Below are 24,406 nucleotides of genomic sequence, written 5' to 3'. Positions count from 1 at the left end.
CGCTTGGACCTACATTTCACCCACAGAATTTTTGTGATGTCCGAACAAAGGAATGCCCTTTTAAGCTAATACAGAATGGCCAAGCATATACACATTTCAACTTAAGTAATTCATGTTAATACATGAAAGAATGGTGCAGTTCATTAAATTAACTAAGTTAATACAGCATAATTGCAGCATGGTACAGTTTGTATCTAAAATGGCAAAGTTAATACAGCATGGTTGCAGCATGGTACAGATCCTATCTAAAATGCCAAAGTTATTGCAGCATGGTTGCAGCATGATGCATTTCATATGATAAATTTACTAAGTCCACACAGCATGATTGCAGCATGATATAATTCGATATCCAAACTGGCAAAGTTATTGCAGCATGGTTGCAGCATGGTACATATCCTGTCTAAAATGACAAAGTTATTGCAGCATGGTTGCAGCATGATACAATTCATATGATAAATTCACCAAGTCCACACAGCATGATTGCAGCATGATATGATTTGATATCCAAACTGGCAAAGTTATTGCAGCATGGTTGCAGCATGATACAGTGCATATGATAAATTAACTAAGTCGACAAAGCATGATTGCAGCATGATAGAGTTCAGATATTCAATTACCTCAATTTTTAAAGCATGGTTGCAGTACATGCTGTACAGAAGCATGGTACCATGCTGCTATGCAGCACATGCTGCAATCATGCTGTGAAACTAGCAGCATGATGCCAGCATAAAAGCAGCATGATTGCAGCATATGCTGCATTGCAGTCCATGCTGCAAATTGATAAGGGTTATGCCATAAGGTGAATATTCCTACTCCAGACTGTGTAAAGGATACTGATTTTATAGCTCCATATTTAATACAGATCTTCTGTGGCACAAAATCAATTTTGTTTTTTTGTCTTTTTATTATTTTATCAAATGTGATATTGACGTCAATACTGGTGTACTGGCACCCAATTAAACTTGTTATAATCTCTACTGCATTCACATCATCAATATGTCAGGAAATGAACCATGAAAATCCTTCCACAGATTACGAGCTTCACTGATTTGAGCGTCGAATGTAACCCATTTCAGTCTCTGTTTTCCTACCTTGATTAATCGGTGTGATCGGTCAGGTTTCCAGCTCACCGGCCGTTTAATTGTTTTTATTTATTGTTTTCCTATGGAGATCATAACAATAGTCTTACGGTCGTGTTTATTGTGCTTGTTAGTTGAAGACAGAAAGGTTTCAAGTTTTTATGAAAAGGTGTACTTTAATTTTGTTTCTCTTTATAAATTGATGGGTTTTTTCATCCCCGAGAAATCTTTGTTTGCATTAAGTTACTTAACTGGGCATATTGTAAATTTTAAAAATGCAATTAATGGAGGGAAAATTTTTTATTGTATTTAGAAACATTAATCTCAAATTTTATAGGGCATTGGATACAGTAAGTTAAACAGCTATTTATTGTGGTGATTGACCTCTGAGGTTTAAATGTGAGTTTGATTCAGATACTAAAAGGCTGAAATGTCATGCAGTCACACTAAATGTGAAAGTACTTCACAATTACTTGGAATGTTTAAATGAATAAAATACTTACGTTTATCAAAAATATCATAGGGTGCAACTCTCCAAAGGAGTCTGATAAATTTATCTATCATGGGGATTTGTTAATTGTTGAATTTGCTAAAAAACTTTTAATATTCTTTCAGTCTCGTATAGAAAAATAGAATTCCCGTGTTGCTGTATCATTAAACTGATTTTATTATTTTAGAATATATTTGGTTGATGGAGGACAAATTAGATTCATATTTATTCTGACTGAAATTTGTATGTTCATTGGGTCATTTCTGTGGACAGGGATATCTATACATGGCCAGCACCAAGCAAAACTCATACTGACCAACGAAGCTCCTATATATATATACACTCGTGTTGACATATCCCTGCCACAGAACAGGCCCATGCATATAAGATTCTGAACTGAAATATGTTGTGACAAATGTTTATGTTTAGCTAAGTGATTGGTTTCACACATTAACAATCCCACCAATTAGTAGGCTAATACCTGTCCTTCAGAAGATCACAATACAGCTCTAAGCCTAACTCACGATCAAAGGCTGCAGTCACTTTTACCTTTTTGCTGAAGCATTAACATACATAGTGCTTTTACCTTTATTACAGAGATGATCAATAGGTGTACATGATTCTGTAACAGTTCCAGGTTAAATGTCGTATATTGTAATTAGTGTGTACATGCAGAGCCTTCAATCTTGTTATGACATTGTCCTATGGTGGAGAAAGGATATATAGGTATATTTTATGTTGGTACAGAGCCCTCAATTTTGGTCATATATAGTCTTAAGGTGTAGGAAGGATAGGTTAGTGGAACCCTTGGATTTTAAAGATGGAATAACTGTACAGGACACCACTAAAATGGGAGATAAACAGGCAGTGGTATGAGTATGATAAATAGAATCTTATACACCCCTGTGGGTGAGACAAGGGATCTTAACCCAAGGGGAGAGATACTTAAGTAAAAGCTGAACACAATTAACGCATGGCAGCTTCAGAATCTTACCCCGAGGGTTGAGACCCGGCCCCCTGTCTCCTCCCAAGGGGATCAATGATCATTTCTCTCTCACCATCTTTGGTATCTATAATACTGATATTACATCAATGCAAGACACTGATTGAATTGTCGACTTGGTGTCATTGTATTGTTGCTGTGACGTAATACAATTGTTGAGATCGTGCATAGAGCACAAGTGGTTTGCATGGTTTCAATCCTTGGGGGAGAATAATAGAATCTTTCACCCCCTTGGGGTTGAGACAGGGGGATCTCAACACGAGGGGAAGATTCTTAAGTTGCCAAACACGAGACTTGCCGAGTGTTTGCGCAGCTTAATATCTTACCACGAAGGTTAAGGTTCCCCTATCTCACCCCCAGGGGAGTGAAAGATTCTATTAATCTCACCCAAGGGTTGAAACCATGCAAACTACATGTGCTCTTTGCATATTACGTATCTAATATTAACATTACATCAATGCAAGGAAATGTTGATGTGACGTGATTGAATTGTTGGCGTGACGTCATTGTATTGTTGCCATGACATCGTGGTATTGTTGACGCGACGAAATACAATTGCTGAGAACGTGCAAAGAACATGTGTTGCTTTTCTTTCCCCTTGGGTCAGATAATGAAATCTCAGCCCGGTAAAACTGCGTATATCCCTGTCCAGAGTAAGAGAAAAGAAAATCTCACACTGGTAAAATTGTGGATATCCCTATCCAGGGTAACAGAAAATAGGTTCTTAAAATAGATAAAAGCTCTCTTTTTATTTGAGACGTTTACCCATCAAGCTTCAAAACTTTCTTCATTTATCTCATTGAATGATCTTGAGGACAATTTCAAGATTAATTTTATATCATCAAAACCAACTTTGTCAATATCAGCTGTTGTTTGACTTCAAGGTCTTCAATATGACTTCCATATGTCATGACGTCATGTTGATGGTAGTAATGCTGACGTTGGTATTGTAGTTCTCTGTTCGGTTCCATATATAAGTCATGTGATAGAGGTATTGTAGTTATAACTTCTCCGTTTGTTTCCAGATATAAACCTGAGGTAGATGTAGCGGACTACCAGGGTAAGACCGTCTTTCATCGTGTGTGTGGCAACAAGGACCCGAGGTACTTTCAGAAACTGGTAGAGACTTATAACGGTATACCAGAGGACGTCATGGATCAGGCGGCCGACGATGGCATGACACCTGTCATCATCGCCTGTCAGAATGGCAACCCAGAACAACTCAAAGAGCTCCTGGATAAAGGGGTAGGTTGATAAGTGGACAGATAATACATTGTAAGTTTCCAAAAACATTTTGTAGAACGAGTTTCCAAAAATGAGACATAAAAGTATTATCAATATAAATCTGCATGTTGTTATTCAATAACAGTTAAAATATTTGGGTCTGGATATAGGCCTCATTCCAATTTGTACATGCTGTTGGTTTATCTTTATTCCAGTGATGTCATCAAAATTCACAAAGTCTTTCATTTTAATATTGCTTCATTTGAGAACACAATTATATCTTATCAAGTGCTATTTTACAAATTTGAAAGATAATTTTTGATGAAATGTATTTTGTTTTTTCATTTTATGTTTAATACATTGCCCATTTATAAGTATTCTGCCTTTCATGACATTCTTGTACCAGGTAGTAGTATTCCCTGATTAACCCTACTTTTTGTTACAGGCTTCAGCAAGTGATGCGGACAAAACCGGAAAGTCGGCTTTACATTACTGTGCCGATAACTTAGAAACACAATGTGCGGAAATGATATTACACAAAGACATTGATCTCCTCAACTCCAAAGATGAGCAGGGCTTCACGCCCCTCCACATGGCCGTGATAGGAGGCAATGCCCCCCTCCTACGACTCCTGTTGAAGAAAGATGCAGACATCAATTGTCTGGACAATGAACATCACACGGTCGCACACTGGGCGACAGGTGAGTACCTTATCCACACAATAACTCATTTCTTTATCATATATTGGATGTTTAGGCGCTTATTAACCTGTAACATTTCTCATGCAAAAATTATCCTAGGACCTTGGCTAGTCATCCTGGTCACCACATCAGGGATTGCATGATCACAGATGTATTTTAAGAGTTTAAATTTATGATTTCAAAATTATATATATATTGGTTATGTACATATTTATAGCCGTGTAGATGTTTAATTATGATACTGTGAAGATAAAAGAAAAAGCTTTCATTGCTAAGTTCAAATTCCATAAGGATTGACAAAATTTGTTTCGTTATCAAGCAAATGAACAAAAAGAGAATGCATTGAAATCACAAGAAAAGTGAGAAAACGTGCCTGGATGTTATAAAACTGAATTATTTTGATCACATGGGATTCATCTTCCAATCTGTAATGACCCAAAGAAGAGTTGAAGGCCTTTAAGCTTGCCATCCTATATAATATCATCCCAAAATAATTATGGTACATGTAGCATCAAGTAAATTTTTGGAATGTTTTATATATATACATGTATATGCTTATAAAAAAATGTAAATGCTCAAATTCAAAAGCCAATATCAATGCTAACTATGTTAACATACTCGTTATCATTACATTCTTTTTTTATTATTATAATTTTCATAAAAAATTAAGTGTAATATTGCACAAACATCTATATTTTGTCAAACTGACTCACTAAGGTTAGGTTGTTTACTGGTCATCTGTTTATATTTACTACATATGTACATGATCAGGGGGGACATGTACCCAACCCTTCTAGGCCTGCATATCCAAATCTTTAAAATTCCAGCCGTTGTATAATATGAGCTTTAGAAACCTGATATTTGCGGATACATATTCAAATGTAGGTATATTATAAGTACTGCTTTGTGATGAAATGGTGGGGCTGTGAGTCAGGCGAACATAACAGTTTCATTGTTTTTACTTTGTACAGTTGCTATGCACCCTATCAATACATACAGGGTTTGTTATGGCACTGAAGTTTCATCAATGGTGTTATTTACAAAAAACACTTGTAAAACAGTAACTCTAGCTGGAGATAAAATCTGACACCCAAAAACAGCAGGTTACCTCCCTTAGACTAAGCCGTTTGAAATCAAACAGAAATTTCTGAAATTTGAAGTATGATAGAAAATGTAATTGTTCAAAATTGTAATATGGATGAAATCGATACCCAGTGATCTTCTGATTTTCTTTTGCCTCATTAAGTTTTATGAAATGATTTTTCAAGTATACACAGAACTGTTTTGATCTTAGTCAGTTTTGTGAACAGTGTTTTCTAGTGTTCTGGCTTATATTCTGTCAATGATTTTATTGTTGTGGAGGTTGATAGTTAGATGAAAATATTAACGATTCAAAGTTTTCCTTTTTTCTTTCATATAATGGATTTGTTTTCTTCAATTTTGCTAATTTTGAGTTTCAAATTGATATTCATTATTTGCTGTATAATTATGTAAGCTCAGCCTCTCTTTATATATGCATAACTTTATTTCATACTTTTTAAGTTTTAAATTCCCAGAAACAACCCTGTATCTTATTTCTATATGAATAGTTTGTTACGTTGGTATACCAGATTATATTTTAATTCCATTGTATGACGTCATACAGTGCTTGTCAATATCATATCAATATTATTTGGATTTATAGGTATTCACGAACAAATTAAGCTGGACAGTACATGAATTCACATGTTCTAAAAGTTAAAATTACATTTCAATTAAATACTCATTCTGATTTAAAGATAAAAATATAAAATATAATGGTTAAATTGGCATCCATACCTCCACATTCCAGTATTTCAACATCTGGAGAATTAAAAAAAAAAAAAAAATATTATAACCAAAGTATCATTAAACCTTGGTTTTCCAGACTAAGATAAGTATAGATTATGAATTCAAAATTTATGGTTAATATCTGAGATTTTGCTGAGTGGGATGAGTAACAGAATGCTCCGCTTGCATTTGATGTAATCGTGCATGGTCAAAGTATTGAAATCAAAATAAAATGAAATTATATTGGAATTTAAAATTATCATCATCTGACTGAATAAAAAAGGCAAATCATATTCATTTGTGAAATTTCAGATTTTTCACAAAAGTCATATTTAGAACTGTTAGTCGAAATACATTAATCATGCAAGTCATTAATAAACTTGCCCAGGTGTGAGATATTGTTTCTTCATTTAATTGCTACATATATTAAATAAGTTTTTAAACATCTGTGTGAAGAATGGTTTTTAATTAACGTTTTAATGAGTATTTTATGACATCATATGAGAAAAATTTGTGTGATTTTATTCTCCCATCCTGTTGGTGTTGTACTGATCTATTTATATCCTCAATCGTCACTCCAAGGGCATCATATGACAGGACGTAAAGGTAAGGGCAGACCACTCTCCTGCAACCACAGTATTTCATCTCTATATATTTATGGTAGCATTTTTAGCCTGTGGTGTGTTCTCCAAGAGTTGACTTTTGTTATTATATTATATGTACCATTCTGTAGTGATGTTGCTTAGATGCACCTCTTATATATTCAAATATCGAAATTTGAACAAAATATTTATTGATGATAATTATCATTACACAGTAACTGATTTCCTTATCATGATGCTTGATACCATCTTGATTTTTTTGGTGGTAAATCCATTTAATTCAGTTAGAACTCATTGTTTAGATTCTCTGCTTGATAAAGATTTATAAACCCTGTGTGTGTCGAATCACAAGTTCTCCTGTAAAAAGCAAATATTTTAAGCTACCGTATATAATTAAATTCAATATTAACAAGACTAATTAACAATATATAGATATATGACATAATTCCATACAATTAATTTTCATATATATACTTAACACTTTGATGAATATATTTGAAATAATTTCTAACCAAAATAGTTTTATAAATATATATTAGCCATTCCTCTGATCTTGAACCACTTAAAAAAAAAATTGCTGCAACCAGAATTTTTCTTATACTTTTTATTCAATAGATTAGATCAAGATTTAATTAGATATTTATAAAATACCGTTTGAGATAAAAGACAAAATTTGTACATGCAGTCATAATCAAACAAACACTTACACCTATTTATTCATTCTCAGCATTCATCGGAATGCAGGTCAAGCATTTTGCCATACAGGTACAAATCAAACAAAGGGAAATAACCCTGATAAGTCAGAATGGTATTTCCTAAGAGACGGTAAATATACCGTATGTAGATTATAAGGACTGTAAACTGTAAATAAAATGCCCTCAAAATTTTATGACTAAAATCTATATGTTAAACTGATAAATTTTTTAAATCATTTTTTTTTAAATCATCAATGTTTTGTGAATGTATTCATCTTGTGAAAGTATTAAACAATCTTTGGAATGATGTATTGTAACTATATAGATATTCACTTCATTTTATTTATTTATTTATTTTATTTATTGAATTTTTACATGTTTTACCATTTTTTGTATGCTTGTTTGAATATCATTGTGTTTATATTTATTTATTTATTTATACTTTTTTCAACACTTTATTAAATTTATTCTGATTAAATTACAGTTAGTGTATGCAACAGTTTTAATTTGGCATGTCAATCCTTTACGTCCTCAGATAACATAATGAAATAATTGCAATGTACTAATTAGCCAATATTGATAAATATTTTCCTAGATTTGAATTCTCCTCACCCAGAAGATATGATATGGCATAGTGTTGTAGCCTCTGTTTGATAGGTTAATATGATTTCTGCATAGAACATGACATGTTGCTTTAAAAGGATTTTCCAGTGCTTCATTGACTAAAATCAAATAGTAGTATATTGACTGTTTCAATTTTACAGCGGATATGGGTTGAAATTTTATAAGATATATGGTTGCTGAAACAAGTGGAAGTGTATTGATACATATATATAGAATGATAAAAAAAACAACAACAAAAAACAAAAAACAAAACCAGTATGACAAAAACAGACTGTACCAAAATTTATACATGTAATAATAGACTTTAGCTGTAAGTAGCACTGCATGCTTTATAAATCTATGCTATGAGTGTTTTGACTGTCAAAATAAAATTGTATTGCTGAATCGATAGAGACTTTTGTTTGTTGACGTCCCAAACAATCTAAAAATGTCTCAGATTTTATGATTAATACCAGTTGTTACATTAAGTGTCTTGTGATAATGACAAAAAACAAATTGAAATTGAAGAAAAGTTTCATGCAAAAACTTATTGTAGGTACTCATGCCCTCCACTTTACCTGAAGAACTTTTTATCTATACTGTACTGTACAACTATTGATTGGCAAAACTAGGTGCTGCTATAGGAGATGTCCCATTAAAATCTAGTGATGCTGACAAAGATTAAGGAAAAGAACCAAATCAAAATTTCAGCCTGGCAGTCTAACTATAGTAGTCATTGTAGAACCAGAGCTATAACCAACTATAATTAACAAGTTCTATTTCAGATCTGTGATATTGTAGACCTCTACATATAGAGTCTGGAAGACAGTTTGTATACCAGAAAAAAAATACAAATATTTATTATTACAAGATAACTACTGTTTTGAATCAGTAAATTTTTTTATAGAAATTAACATGAACAGGACTAGAAAGTGTTTTGAAACTTGAATTTGTATCTATGTCTCTTTAAGCTTTATTTTATTTTAATTTTTTAATTTTAAGAAAAAGGAGTATTATGTATGATTAGTTTGATTTTACATCTTTCTGGTATACAAACATTGTGTTGAACTTTTGATAAGATCTCTCTGTATTTAATTTCCTGTAATTATATTTAGCTACAGTATGTTATATGTTTCTTTCATAGCATTTCCTAAATGTACATAACACTAAAAGTATCAATTTAAGTTGCTTCCTATTTTAAAACAAAAACATCAATTAAAGTGAAATTTGAAACTCAAGCAGATAGAAACTTGTCATTATTGATTTAATTTTCTGGTGACCCTAGAACCTATCATTTAAATCTTGTCTTAATTCAAATGTCCAGAAACCTACTCTCTGTTTACCTTTAAGAGATTTACGGTGTCTCAAACTTAAGGTCAGTAATTTATGTTTGGTGTTTCATATTATAAAGCAAAAAATGGTAAAAACCAAAAATATATTTATGCATGTACATATGAAGCTATTTAACTGTAGCTGTATTCTTTAGGTCATATAGACAAGTTAATATTTCTATTAAAATGTGTCAGGACTTTCAGTTAGGATAGTCTACAGAGGAGAAGCTAAGGCTTTGCCTAAGGGGAGTTATAACTTGTGTTTTACAGTTTGTGGCCACTTGGAGGTTCTGGAGATTTTACTGGAGAACGGAGCGGATGTGTCACGGGCAGACAGTCATGAGGCTTTTCCTATACATTATGCTGCTCAGATGAATGGCAAGGAGAATGGTCACACTGATCCGAAGATAGGAGAGAAAGTCCTCAGGAAACTCGTCGAAAATGGTGTGCCGATGGATGTTCTAGACAAAGATGGACGCCAACCTTTACTGTGGGCAGCTAGTGCTGGTATGTATTGCTTTACGCTGTTTCTAAATTTGGCAATTATTTGGATTTGTGTAGATGTTTTATCTTTTGAAAGAATGTCTTTTATTCAATCTGTTACATCACTTTATTAAATTTTATCATAATTTATTTTCATGAATACTTTTGAAATAAAGTCTGTATGAAGTAAACATCTCAGGAAAATTTTTGATATTATTCTGTTGCCAACATTTAATTTAATCTCTATGTCTTTACTAAATAAGTAGTTGAATTTTGTAATATTTATGTTTTAAGGTAACTCTGAGTCCTGTAAGTTGCTAGTGAAGGCCGGAGCAGATGTGAATGCTATAGATAAAGATGGTCTCTCAGGTAATTATATCTAAGTATTGAAAATGGATTGTTGATCATTATCAAGTAAACTTTTAAAATATAGCTGAATATTAAAAACTACACTCTTAAATAATTAGAAAATGCTGATGCAGGAAGGAAATTTTGGAGATAAAATTATCAATAATATATGATGCAGGATGAATCGGGAAATCTTATGTATTTGTGATTAATATAACAAAAAATATCAATTTAGTTGCATACAGTATTTGCCAAACACTATTGAATTTTGTATATAACACTGTATCATGTAGCTTTAGGACTCATCAGTGATGCTACCGAAATGTCCATAATCCAGAAAGAAAATTTAGAAATACAGAATGAGTTGACAGACAAATGTCAAAATAAGGAAGAAAAATAAGATACATTATTAGTATAGAGTAGTGACATAATATAATGTTTAGGAATATGAAGCTAATTTTAATTTAACCTTTTCTTTGTGTTCTCAGCTCTCCATTGTGCAGCATCACGTGGTCATACCAAGTGTATAGAGACATTGAAAAATCTTGGTGCCAATGTAGATCTGGCCGACAAAAACAACTGTACAGCACTGTTCTACGCCATCACCCTGGGCAACAAGGAGTGCACCAAGGCCCTTCTCAAGTTTGGTTCCAACCCAAACCACCAGGACAATCGTGGACGAACGTAAGTGTCTTTTCCATGTACAGTACCATACACACGTTCCTTACAGGGTGTGGTCATACTACTTTTAAGGCTTTGATATTGATACATATTGTTTTTGGTACTACTAATATTGTTTGAGATATGGGATATTTATATGATATTAGAAATACACTTATGCAAGATAACAATACAATAAAATAAGATCTGATGGAGGTGCAGTTAAGATACATGTAATCATACTTCACTGAAGTATGAGATATCTTGATGCAAGATTTCAAATTATTTGTGATTTTGTGATGTCAATGAATCGATGAATATATTTAGACCTCCAAAAATGCATCTGATAGTGTACTGACACTCAATGTTCTCATGATTAAAATTGATCGTAAGCTATATAAATGCAAATATTTTATATGTCAACACCTTAGTTCTGTAATGGTCGTTCTGCAAAATCATTGTTGTATACATGTTACATCTACTGTTTGGACATTTATGTATAATCAAAATAAAACTTTCCAGTATAAATATTTAACTATAGATGTCAAATTTGAAAATTTGTCATTATGAAGGTACAATGTATATATGTTACAGAGTTATAAGACTTTGCTTTGAAACACAAAATTACTGATTATCTAAATTGTACAAACTTCGATATTCAACCACTTTCATGAAAAATTGAATGTTGATGAAATGAAATGAAGTCTGTAATTATTGATTTTAAAATATCAATAATAGACTATAAATTGAAAAAAGGAAGTTTTCGAGTTGAAGGGAGATAACTCATGTATGCTTGAAATTTATTTATTTTCCAGTTATGCTTCAACATCATTGTGACATAGTGTACATGTAAAATATAAAGATTAGAACAATAATGTAATTTATTTATTTTATAAAGATATTTTTCTGCTATTAGTTTGTAATTTTCTTGTTACTTTTGAAGCAAAGCTTGTATCAATAAACAAGATTCAAAATTAATCCCAAACAATCCAAAACATATAAATTATTTATTTAAAATATATATAAACCACATCTTTTTGCTCAGACCGACCCACTGTGCTGCCATAAAGGGCTGTGTGGATACTGTCAAGATGCTGGATAAACATAACGCCCAGCTATGGGCACCTAGTGTCCGCGAGGATTGTCCCATCCACGAGGCTGCTCAGGGTGGATTCTGTGGTGAGTAGAGACAGAATTTTATGTCAGTAAATGTAAATAATTAATTTTTCTTTGTTTTCATGGTAAATACTCAAATGTGATTGGTCGAAAAATTCTTTTCATTCTTCTATGAAAGAAATTCCAAGAATGGCGCGAAAAATGTGACGTCACAATACGACAATTGACGTTGCGTATTGATTTGAGAAAAAGAATCCCATTTAAAACCAGTAAAATTGTACATAAAACATGTTTTAAATTAGAATATCATTTTCAAAAATTTATTATAAGCGTTGATGTCAATTATTTTTTAGTTTCATCGGGGCATGAAACAAATTTTGTTTGCAAACTTCTATAAGAATCCGCTATGCGGATTCATACAGTTTGCGAACAAAATTTGTTTCATACCCCGATGAAACTAAAAAAAAATGACATCAATGCTTAAATGTTTAAAGGAATTATATAACTATTTCTCTAAAAATTTCGATTGAATTTTTTTTTTTAATGTTATAGAGGAAGTTTGGTTATACTGTGTAATACGATGCTGTTATATGTTACATTGCAAATTTTGTCTTCCTTATTTGATTCTATTAATTTATGCCAGATATTATTTCAAATTAGTTGTTTTACCTACATATGGTTAGTGAAAATTAGAATATACATATATAGAACCATCATTGATTTATATCTGAATTAAATACAGAATCATCATTAATTTATATCTGAATTAAAGTCTGACAGAAAGAGACACAGAAAATTCATTAGTGTCTGAACTTAAATGAATTATCACAGCTTATTTTGATTTGATGAAGGAAAACATTGTGAAAGTTAAAGGGGGAACATTACTGAAAGAATTTGAAGAATTCTCTTTTAATAAATTATTAACTTAAGAAACATTTATGAATATGAGGCATGAGTTAGCTTATAAGTTGTCAAAATGGTCCAACACATAATAGGGAGATCTCTGTATAACTCCGAGGGTCCCAGGGTGGAATATTTACCAGATATCGTATGTTACAGAAGTAGAGCTGGGTTCATAGGCTGACTATGTTAAATGAAGATAGTATTTATTGTAACAGATTTATGCAGTCTATGGAAAATCATACTGAATCTCTCATTTTTCCCCATGCAGATGTTGTCAAGTACCTGTTGAAATCGAAGAATGATCCTAATGCTGTAAATCTACCAAATAAGGGAGGTCGCACCTGTCTACACATAGCAGCCATAGTCAACAACCTGCCTCTCTGTAAACTTCTCATCGATAATGGTGCCGACAAAAACGCAACGATGATCCACAAGGTAATTCTCATTCTTATTGATGCCTATACTCATCTGTTATCAGACCATCATTTGCTTGTAATTAAAGGGTGGGAATTGGGAGTTGGGTGATTACAACCTTCCTTTATAATGAGTTAGTAACAGAACTAATACAACTCTCTGAATAAATTTATCCTTAATTTTTCACCTGCCAGTGCAAGGGATTATATATGCAATGATGTAGCATTGGTTGGTCCTCTGTCTGTCATAAACTTTTCTTTCAAATGCCTTCTCAGAAACAGAGAGTTTGTTAAAATGATTTACCTGAACCTATATAAGGTCACAGGTTTCAAATGTGTTGTAATCTGTGGATGTTCAAATTAATTACCTTGACCCACATGCAGGTTTACACTCTGAGGTCATTTGCCCTACAGCCATTTACAAGTGTGTGGTGTATTTTGAATGTGTGCTATAGGACTAATTCACAGGTTTACACTCTGAGGTCATTTGCCCAACAGCCATTTACAAGTGTGTGGTGACTATATTTTGAATGTGTGCTATAGGACTAATTAGACAATGAGTTGTAGATTTGTGTTGCCAATCATTCACATGTACCGGAAAGTTGTATATTAGACTTATGCTTTGAAATTATTTATTTACATGAGGCTTACAGAATTGGATAAATATTTTCCTTTTGGTTGTCTGCTACAGTATTTCATACTTTCCTTGTGTAATACAATTAGTATCTGGTTTGAAACTACTGTATTAATTAGTTTTGATGTTCATAATTCAACAACATTACTGGTATATATTCCTTTACTTAGCTCCCAAGGTTATGCCTTGAAAAGGTATAGCAGTGCAATATACAGTCATCCATAGATGTTGTAATTATTGAAGCATATTGCAACAGTGGAAATAGATCCTGTTCATTAGACTATACACCCTTATGAATTTGCAGCATGATCACAGCATAGATGCAGTATGAATGCAGCATGGAATTGCAGCATGAATGAAGCATGACTGCAGCATGGTGCCTAATTTACCTCACTATATATTCTTACTAGTTAAAGCATGATTGCAGCATGTTTCAATTATGCAAATTATGCTGGGATCATGCTGCATTTATGCTTTAAGGAAGCATGGCCGCAGCATGATCCCAGCATGGTCTGTGAAGCATGATCCCAGCATGGTCTGCAGCATGATCCCAGCATGGTCTGCAGCATGATGCCAGCATGGTCTGCAGCATGATGCCAGCATGGTTTGCAGCATGATGCCAGCATGGTCTGCAGCATGATCCCAGCATAACCATGCTTCAATCATGCTTCATGGCAGCATGGTTCAGGGCATCCATTAACCAGAGACCTCGGGTCAATGACGCAGCAAAATTTAATTTGACGCACGACTTTTGCATGCCGTGCGTCAATCTGACGCTTCACATTTTGACCACCACTGTCATTAGTCTATGTGTTGTCCAATACCCAGGCTCAACAAAGGATATATTTGCTATGGTCAGTGACACTAATTAGTAGAATACCCCTAGGAGTCAATTAAAAGAGCCACTCAACTGTGACTAATCCAACAGTCGCTGCCGATTGCCAAATTGGGGCACAGGTGAAGTATCCACTGTACCTACCTGTAGAGGCCGATCTGTACTTTATTCTAAGCAATCACATTTTAATAATTGAAATAAGTAAGCTATAGTAGATTTCCATCCCAGCAAATTAATGTAACATATGTTTGTGATAACTTTCAATCATGTACATAACAAGAATGAGATCGTAAGCAGGCCTAGTTTGCATCATGCCAACACAGGCGGCAGCCATTTTATTGTTAACCTGAATAACCTTACATATACATGACCTCTGCAGTGCATTTGACAGGGTGGGAAGCGTAAATCATTCCTGTTATATTTTGGCGGCAAATATGAAAACATGATTTGCATACAAAAATAACCTCTAGAGGCTGAGCAGATTAAAAAAAAAAAAAGAAAAAAGAAGGTTTTATAAATTATGCTTAACCATTGTAACACATTTAAACATAATTTCAGCAAGAAAACTGTGATACAAGTTTATTTGTTAAAAGCTTTACAAGAAATTTATTTCAGTGATTAAATTAAATAAAAAAAAAAATTGTGTTTTAATTCTGCTTTATTCAAACAAAAATAGATAATTAAAAGAAAAGTTCAATTTTTTAAAACACTTTTATTTATTTAATATAAACAACAATTGGATAATAAATTAAGATGAACTAAGTTCTTTTGAATTTTTAATTAAATATAATGTTAAAAAAAAGACGCTTTTATCAGCTTACATTCGGAAAAGATTAACCGTCAAGTTTGAGAATTTCATATTTTGACTCTCAGGATTTTGATTTGACTCTCAGGATTTCAAAGCTGAGGGTCACTGACTCTTGAGATTTTAATCCTACTGGATGCCCTGATGGTTTACAAAATCAATGAAAATCATGCAATAAAAACTTGAAGAATACTTTTGTATTACATTTTATTTGGTAATTAACATGGTATAAAACTTTTCATACAGGCTGTTTTTTCTAGTTCAAACATTTAAAACTTATCAATGAAATGAGAATGTGACAAAACAAATTTTAATTCTAATTTACCCATGGTACTTATTTTATTTGCCTCTTATATTCTTTTTCTCAAAACTTCCATCACATACACAACACAGCTATCTTTTTCTAGTACAATTTTCAAATACAACTAATATCAATTCATCCTAGCTAGAAGTGGTTTGTTTCAACAAAAATAGTCAACAAGATATACAAGTTCAATGTCAGTACATACTACAGTATGTATTTATAATTCTGTGTTTTTTTCTAAAATAGTAGGAAAATAGTACAAAATAATATTTTCCAGCAGAGTTATAGTAGGATATGTATACATTTTGTCACCGACGCACAAGACTGATTTCAGACAGTATACGTAGTTTCCTCGAAGTAGCCCAGATGTACTGGAAACTGTTTTCATGTGTGTCCGTAAACTTAAAATAAACAAAAACAAGCAACAGTCAATGACTTCTTCTATCGAATTTAACCCTATTTCTAATAAACTGTGAAAAGATAATCATAATTTTGGAATCAATTCTAAATACTGACTAAATGAAATGTTGATTGACAATTTGAACAATGGTGTGTTGTTTGATGTAGCACGTACTGTAGTGATATATCTCTGTCACTGTCCCCGGGGATTTCAATACAACCAAGCTTGAGACGACTATATTATATTTTTTGCTAGTACAACAAATAACTAACAAGGATTTTTAGATTATATACATAATTTTTTGGGGTATATATATTAATGTTTACACTTTTATTATGAAAGGAAATGTTGTATACCTCGACAGATAACATATCTCGAATAATCTTAATTAATGTGAAACATAAACTTCTTCATTTCTCTTCATTCCTTTCTGCTTTGTGTTAAGTCAATGCCATCAATTTGGACCACAATTAATGCATGCGGTGTTCCTCATTCCAGAATGTACTGCATGAAGACTCAGTCTCTGTTGGAAGAAAGAAAGACTTTTAGAATATTCTCTTATTTCAAAATTAGAATAATTGTCAAGTTTTTGAAGATAATGTATGTATTTAACTTATGTACTTTTCATGATCACTTTGCTATCATTTTCATTATGTTTGCTTTGGAAGCCTTTTTATCAAGAAAATTTAAGCCAGCCACACAAAGCTACAAAATAAAACTTGCCAGGATGACTTAATTATTAATTAAATCAAGCTACTCCCGAATTCTCCATCAGTTCATATCAATGTGAAACTGCAATATACTATACATAAAACAATGTTACTTACTTATAATTCATCTTAATTCACCTATTTCATTTAATCGTTTCAATTTGATGCAATAATCTGCAAACATCGATCCTCAAAAGAATGTGGAGGTAAAGATCTTTCACGAAAGGTTTCATTATCCAAAACACAAATTTTCCTCACCATTGTTTGTGAATACGTATGTACGTCATAATCATAACAAGGGTTGTGTGAGTGGGGGAAAAATGCAATTTAAGTCGGGCCGAAGATCGTTAATAATAAATAAATAAAATTGAAAACTTACGATTGTAACACATGGATCGGTACTGCGTTTCCTTCGGCCGTGTAATCTGTGATAAATTAATCATCAAAACCCTGAAATAATAAATTATTAGGTATTATTGATATGAATAGATCTATATCAAATTCATCGTCGTATAATGTGAAACGATGTCAGAACGTGAAGAAGATTATATAATTAAAACTTACCCTGTCTCGTAACGATGTTTGTCGGTAAAAATATGCATCGGTCGTCAAAAACAACGAGAAAGCTGATATTCATTCGTCGGTAACTTGAAGTAAGTCGATCTTCTTCAGTAAGACTGGAAACAAACTTCGTTTTTAGGCTATCGTCGTGTTTGTTTATACTTTTCTTCTGGAAATAAACATCCGGTGAATTCAAACATGGCTATCAGACTTCCCGCTAAACTCGTGTGTGTTGCATCATGGGATAAATATTTTACTGCCAGAGATTAACACGATTCATTTTTACTTGTGCGTGTTTTTTATTCTAAATCATAAACTTCTATTGTGTCATACTTTTAAGATAAATATTACAGTATTTAATACTTGCATCGTGCACATTTAGATCGCACGAGCTCGAGGAGCACTCTCGTCACATCTCGGGAGCAAGGTAAACAAACGAGGTCATAGGTGAACCGAACGATAAACATGTAATCTGACCAGAGGTTTTGGCCTCGTCTGTCATACGCCTATTGTTTAATATGGATGTATTTTCAGACGAGGAACCGACCAATGCACGTTTTCTTTTTATGTTCACGATTTCAAATAATTCAGATTAAAGTACGGGAATATCGTCTGTTGTTAGTAAACTCATGTCGAGGTCGAGATCATCACAGCGCTTAACTTCAATATACGTTTTACAAGGAAGCGTCCGAGTGACAACATAAGTTCGACACATGTTTATTGGAGTTTATAGCGATGAATGTTGTGTCAAACACGACGTGATTTCGTATGCTATTATCAGATGTAATCTTAACACCGCATATATCCAGAAAGTATGCGATACAAAGACAAAGAGCAGGTGATTTTAATCTTATTTGATTGAATTAAAAGCGATATTCCAAGCACATGTGTAACTGTTGGTAGAGTGACCCCGATTTTGTTTTGGCGAACATGTTACATGTGTGGCTACCTGGTAGTAAGCTGGTGCATGGTAAATGGCAACGTCTTGGTTTATGTCAGTGTTTGGATAAAGTGACTGATTCTATCTCCGATAAAAAGTGTATAATCGAAGCAAAAGTCAATATACTGGTTCTTCAAAAAACGATCTAAACTCTGAAAATTTGAATGAAATTTTTATAGGGATGAGTTTTAAGTCGTCACACGAATGTACTAACTTGCAACATTCATCAATGTTTAAGTTAATTCCTTCTGAGATAGAACTACAAGTGAAAGCTGACAAAATATCACATTTAAAAGCTGTGAACCGTTATACTAACAAAGAACATACTTATAAACGAAATACTTAATTTAAATAATTGTTATTGAATTTTAAATAAATATGTGTGGTACTGATCAAGTATAAAAAGGAAATGCTGCAACACAAACATGTTATTAAAAATTATTTTGTTATCACCATTGATACCTGGAAATTTTCAATATTTTATTTAAAATTAAAAAAAAAGATACTAAAATATCTAATACCAACTTTTGTTAATTTTCTGTATCTTATTTTATTAATTAATAATTGTTTAGGTTAATCTTGGTACCTGGGAAATTTGGTCCTAGATTTTGGATCCTCGCTTGGACCTACATTTCACCCACAGAAATTTTGTGATGTCCGAACAAAGGAATGCCCTTTTAAGCTAATGCAGAATGGCCAAGCATATACACATTTCAACTTAAACAATTCATGTTAATACATGAAAGAATGGTGCAGTTCATTAAATTAACTAAGTTAATACAGCATAATTGCAGCATGGTACAGTTTGTATCTAAAATGGCAAAGTTAATACAGCATGGTTGCAGCATGGTACAGATCCTATCTAAAATGCCAAAGTTATTGCAGCATGGTTGCAGCATGATGCATTTCATATGATAAATTTACTAAGTCCACACAGCATGATTGCAGCATGATATAATTCGATATCCAAACTGGCAAAGTTATTGCAGCATGGTTGCAGCATGGTACATATCCTGTCTAAAATGACAAAGTTATTGCAGCATGGTTGCAGCATGATACAATTCATATGATAAATTTACTAAGTCCACACAGCATGATTGCAGCATGATATGATTTGATATCCAAACTGGCAAAGTTATTGCAGCATGGTTGCAGCATGATACAGTGCATATGATAAATTAACTAAGTCGACAAAGCATGATTGCAGCATGATAGAGTTCAGATATTCAATTACCTCAATTTTTAAAGCATGGTTGCAGTACATGCTGTACAGAAGCATGGTACCATGCTGCTATGCAGCACATGCTGCAATCATGCTGTGAAACTAGCAGCATGATGCCAGCATAAAAGCAGCATGATTGCAGCATATGCTGCATTGCAGTCCATGCTGCAAATTGATAAGGGCATCCACAGGACATCTACAATGATGTATAGTATTCATGGAGCTTTATATCAGGAAATAATTTTAACTCAGATATAGATATTAATACTTACATATAATTTCAACCATTTTTCACCTTAACTCTAAGGATTCTTAAACTATATATTGAACATATTAATATGTTTACAGACTGATGGTTTTTAATGTATATATATACATGTATATAAATACAATATTACTTTATATATACCTAAAGTCCAACCCACCCTGTTTTAGAGAGAGACTCACTTCTTTTGATCTTGATTTAAAGATAAATTCTTACTGGAAAAAACAATTACCTCTAATTTTTGAATTCTAGTTAGGCCTGTTTAAAGTTTTTAGTTACTTTTTTGTTGAAAAGAGGTCAAGCAATCTACTTTTTTAAGACTTGAAAGTGTGAGTGTAAACAACATCTCCAACGGAAATTACAACTTGTAGGCATGTACAAAATTAATTTGGCTATAATTAGAAGCCCCTTAGAGTGTGAACCTGGTACGTTTGACCCTTTGTGTTAAGTTATAAAGGGTACATTTTATCCTTTATGTATAAAAAAAACCCCACAGTAGACCTCTGTTGTCGTGACTGTAAATTGAAAGATAATTGGTGAAATACTAACTATAGAACATGAAATGGTCGTTCTTTGTATAACGTCAGTTTTAAGTGATAATATATACGTAATAATATCTTTTTGTGTTTTTTATAGTGTACACATTTTAATCCGTGTTTACTTTAATGTTTTCATTTGATCTTTAAATCAATGAATGGATGTTTGTTCAAATTTCACATTTAATGGTAATTTAAACAAAGATGAATTGTATGTGTACCCTTGTGGGCGACTTATGTCCGTAACTCAGAAGGAGCTTGATTGGTTGGTGTCTACCTATTATAGTTAAAACTTCCGTTGGTTACAGTAGTCACCAGCTGTAGTGGCTTAGTGTGTCGTCTGTATATACATGATTTAATACTAAATACCAAATATATATTATAAGCTACTACAGGTAAATTGATTATCATTTGGACAACACCCAGGTGTTGAATCTAATCATTTTTCACAGGTTATGAGGTAATATATGATAGGGAGGATTTGAGTAATGGTCTTGCCAAATTCGTCCAGATTTTGTAAAGTTATCGAGGTGATTGAAGCGATTATAGATTTTGAAGTGGATGAATGAGTTCAGGTGATCGAGACAAGTGCTACAGTATAAATGTACACTGTAATTAATATATAGGTCTATACATACAAGCTTCCTGACAGATTTCGTACTACAACTTACTAATAGCTGTCAACAATGCCTACAAAGAGTTCCCTTAAAACGTACCAATGTATAGACTATTAAAATGTTTCATGGGTCATCAGGGATTTTCAAAACTTACATTTTAAAATATTGTCCTTCAAAAAGGAAGATCAGGCCATGGAGATATACTATGGATTCATATTGTGTGGGTTTTGTGTGGTTGTTATCAAATGTCTATTCTATTTGTATCTCTATCTATTGTTTTCCTCATGGCCCATTGTTTAAAATAGTGGTCTTTGTTTAGGAAACTTGTCTGGTGTATTGCCGTTCAATGTATTGTCAAGGTGTCTTTGTCCAATTTGGTTCTGTCAGCCTGACACAGTATTTTAGGCAGTTTTCTAACTTATGTTTGAAATGGATTAAACAGTCTAAAGTTGAAATATTGACCAGAAACAAACTATGTCAAACATTCTGGTATCATTAAGATATCAAATTGAAATAAATAAGAATAAATCCTTTTTGAAGTGAACCAACCAGATTACAATGCAAACGACAGCCTTGGCTCAAATTGATTGGCTAATTATCTCGTTTGTATGCATGTTAATGGGTGGTTTGGTATTCAAGTTGTTTAACTTGTCGTTTGTACATTTAAAAATATTTTGTGTTCAATTCTTTCCATGTTATTTTAGATGTAATATATTGGATACAGATAATTATATGTATATAAGTATATAGAGCTCACAGTGTCTGTGTAATGGTCCGTTATGTCTTGATCCGTAACGGAATCCTCTGCTCTGATAGGCCACCAACGACACCATGTATCTTTGTGTCATCATATTCAAAAATTAAAATCTGTCAACAGCTCAAAAAGATCTGCTGTTGAGACGGAATTCATGAGAATATGACAGACATGGTCTAGGGACACTGGCGTAGGAAGATCTTAATTCTCGTAGTGTTTCCCTAATATCTACAAAAGGATTGCTTACAAAACAGTTCACCTGAAGTTTCAAAAAAGAAAATCTAGTTTATATTTACAAAATTCATTTCTGAAGACCTGGATTAGAAAAGACTTTTGTATATATAGCTTAAAAGTTCTTCCTTACAGGCAGTCGACCAATTCTATGTCAAATACGAGGATTTATATGAGGCAGATATTGTGTATTATAGTGTTCAAAAGGAAGTGGGCCAGACAATAAAGGGCTTTGGATGGCACTCGTATGAAATTCTCCCAATACACAAGCTATTGTGGATATTTCATGGATTGAGTGCTTTGGCTGTCCACAAGTGAATAACATATTTGGATAGCGGATTTAAATGTGGCGGTATATTTACCTTCAAGATTTGAAGAGTATCTAACAGATTTGTGGTGTCAGTGTAGGAGCTGGTAGTGTGTCCTGCTGATGGTGGTGTAGGTATGATATATAACATTAGATCTTAACACAGGTATGTATATCTAGTACATAGTAATGTATGTGATATCTCTGCATCCACTCTGTTACAGCTAGCATACATGTCTCGGCAGTCTACTAAAGTGTAGTTAATACTATTTTGTCCCAATCTGGTAGGGTAATGAAATCAGTTCTTGATGATATTCAACACTGCTGATTAATTATAGGACAATTTAAAAAAAAAAAAAAGCTGTTTATGTATCTCAGATATTCTCACGAGTCATAGATGTAACATGAACTGGATATGTGTTTTTAATCTATACATTATTTGAATATGTATATTTAATCTGTAATACACAGCTGTGTGTGAGTACCTAGCAATTTAATTGTTCAGTTCATTCAGTACAGTGTTTAGGTTGACCCTATATTAAAGATATGTATTATATGTTCATTTTCTCAACTATCAAAACAGCTTATAAATGTCATGGTTATTGATAGGAGTTGGTGTGATGTCCTGTTGTGAAAAGTTAAGTAGGGGTTAGTCAGGTTTTATATGTATAGTCATCAAATTGTTGTGATCTTGGTGGACACCAGCTACTACAGTACAGAAAGGGAACTCCATTGGTTTGTACAATGGACAGTACATGCTTTATGCTTTTCCTATTGACATTTCTTGTCCTGTATCCATATTAACACCATTTGCGTATTTCATGTGCTTAAGTACATGTAGCTGTATAACTTAGTACCTCCCTCCTGATGATTGTAAAGTAGTCCAGAGTATAAGGCAACAGAGGCAACCTTACAAATTCTTGTTGATGCACATTTTCTCTCTAGCCTATGAATAGCATTGATGTACGCTAAGAGATCTAGAGGGAGAGGTCACTAGTTCGAGTCCCAGTGAGGGCTGGACAATTTTCATTACAGATTCATGTTTGTAAGCATGTACTTACTTACACACATTGTATATGTATGTATGTGATATTGCCAAAGAACCACTGTGTATATGATAAGCTCTATCTTTTTTTAACTTAGTATTACGCCCAGAGTTACAGGAATTTGTGTCTGCCATAATGTTATAGCAATCAATTCATAATTCACAATATGAAAATGAGAGAGAGAGAGAGAGAGAGAGAGAGAGAGAGCACAAAGATTACCAGTGGTAAAATTACCCAGTTAGGATTTAAGTTGAAGGAAAGAATGTGGTATTGACAATATGCAAGTAAATTTATATTGCTTTTCCAGTCAAATTACTTTTCCCATTTGATTCCAAATGGCCATAACATGGTTATTTCTTTGATCCATGCAGAGTAAATTAAAGCTTCCTTTACAGTATGTTTTGATTAAAAAGTCAAATAAATACTGCTTTAGTAAATTAATAATGCAGTCTGCCCAAGTCATTAAGCTGTGGTATCCTATATATTGGGTTTAGTAAACGTATTAAATTTGGTATTAAAAGTTTGAGATTAAATTTTGAGTAAATGCTAATCATATTTGACTATGAATTGGTGATTACAAACACAAGTGTACAACATAACTGAAAGGCATAGTCAGTATATGTATTACTCAAAACAGAGTTCAATTCATCTTCAATTTAAAATGCTAAATCCCTATACTAGTATAACTGTAGACAAAGTTGTGGGTCAAATACCCACCGTTAATGTTGAGCGAGGAAGAAAAGCCTCTTTGTACAAGCTGAATGTCATTGCACCAAGGT

General features: G+C 33.0%; 1 protein-coding gene and 1 long non-coding RNA gene across 16 annotated transcripts in view; one reads left to right on the top strand and one right to left on the bottom strand.

Annotated features, from left to right (window-relative positions):
• The window catches only part of LOC117323345 (ankycorbin-like), a 108,478-nt gene that overhangs the window by 62,318 nt on the left and 21,754 nt on the right, over positions 1-24,406 (top strand). For 14 of the 15 annotated variants that reach the window (XM_033878517.1, XM_033878518.1, XM_033878512.1 and 11 more), the window contains 8 exons: positions 3,598-3,817; positions 4,242-4,497; positions 6,889-6,912; positions 9,808-10,044; positions 10,315-10,389; positions 10,857-11,052; positions 12,074-12,207; positions 13,316-13,482. In XM_033878517.1, the coding sequence (XP_033734408.1) occupies positions 3,598-3,817; positions 4,242-4,497; positions 6,889-6,912; positions 9,808-10,044; positions 10,315-10,389; positions 10,857-11,052; positions 12,074-12,207; positions 13,316-13,482 (1,309 nt within the window). The remainder of the gene's footprint in view (positions 1-3,597; positions 3,818-4,241; positions 4,498-6,888; positions 6,913-9,807; positions 10,045-10,314; positions 10,390-10,856; positions 11,053-12,073; positions 12,208-13,315; positions 13,483-24,406) is intronic. The other variant, XM_033878508.1, reaches the window with a different exon arrangement.
• Positions 16,269-18,446, bottom strand: LOC117323349. The gene is made up of 4 exons (XR_004531712.1): positions 17,713-18,446; positions 17,528-17,598; positions 16,795-16,961; positions 16,269-16,439 (listed from the first exon to the last, which is right to left on the bottom strand). It is a non-coding gene; the product is annotated as an uncharacterized LOC117323349 (long non-coding RNA).

The sequence above is a fragment of the Pecten maximus genome, chromosome 3, assembly GCF_902652985.1.
Source record: "Pecten maximus chromosome 3, xPecMax1.1, whole genome shotgun sequence".
Taxonomy (NCBI): domain Eukaryota; kingdom Metazoa; phylum Mollusca; class Bivalvia; order Pectinida; family Pectinidae; genus Pecten; species Pecten maximus.
Note: the sequence above shows the minus strand (reverse complement) of the source record. Positions and strands in the feature narration are given on the sequence as shown.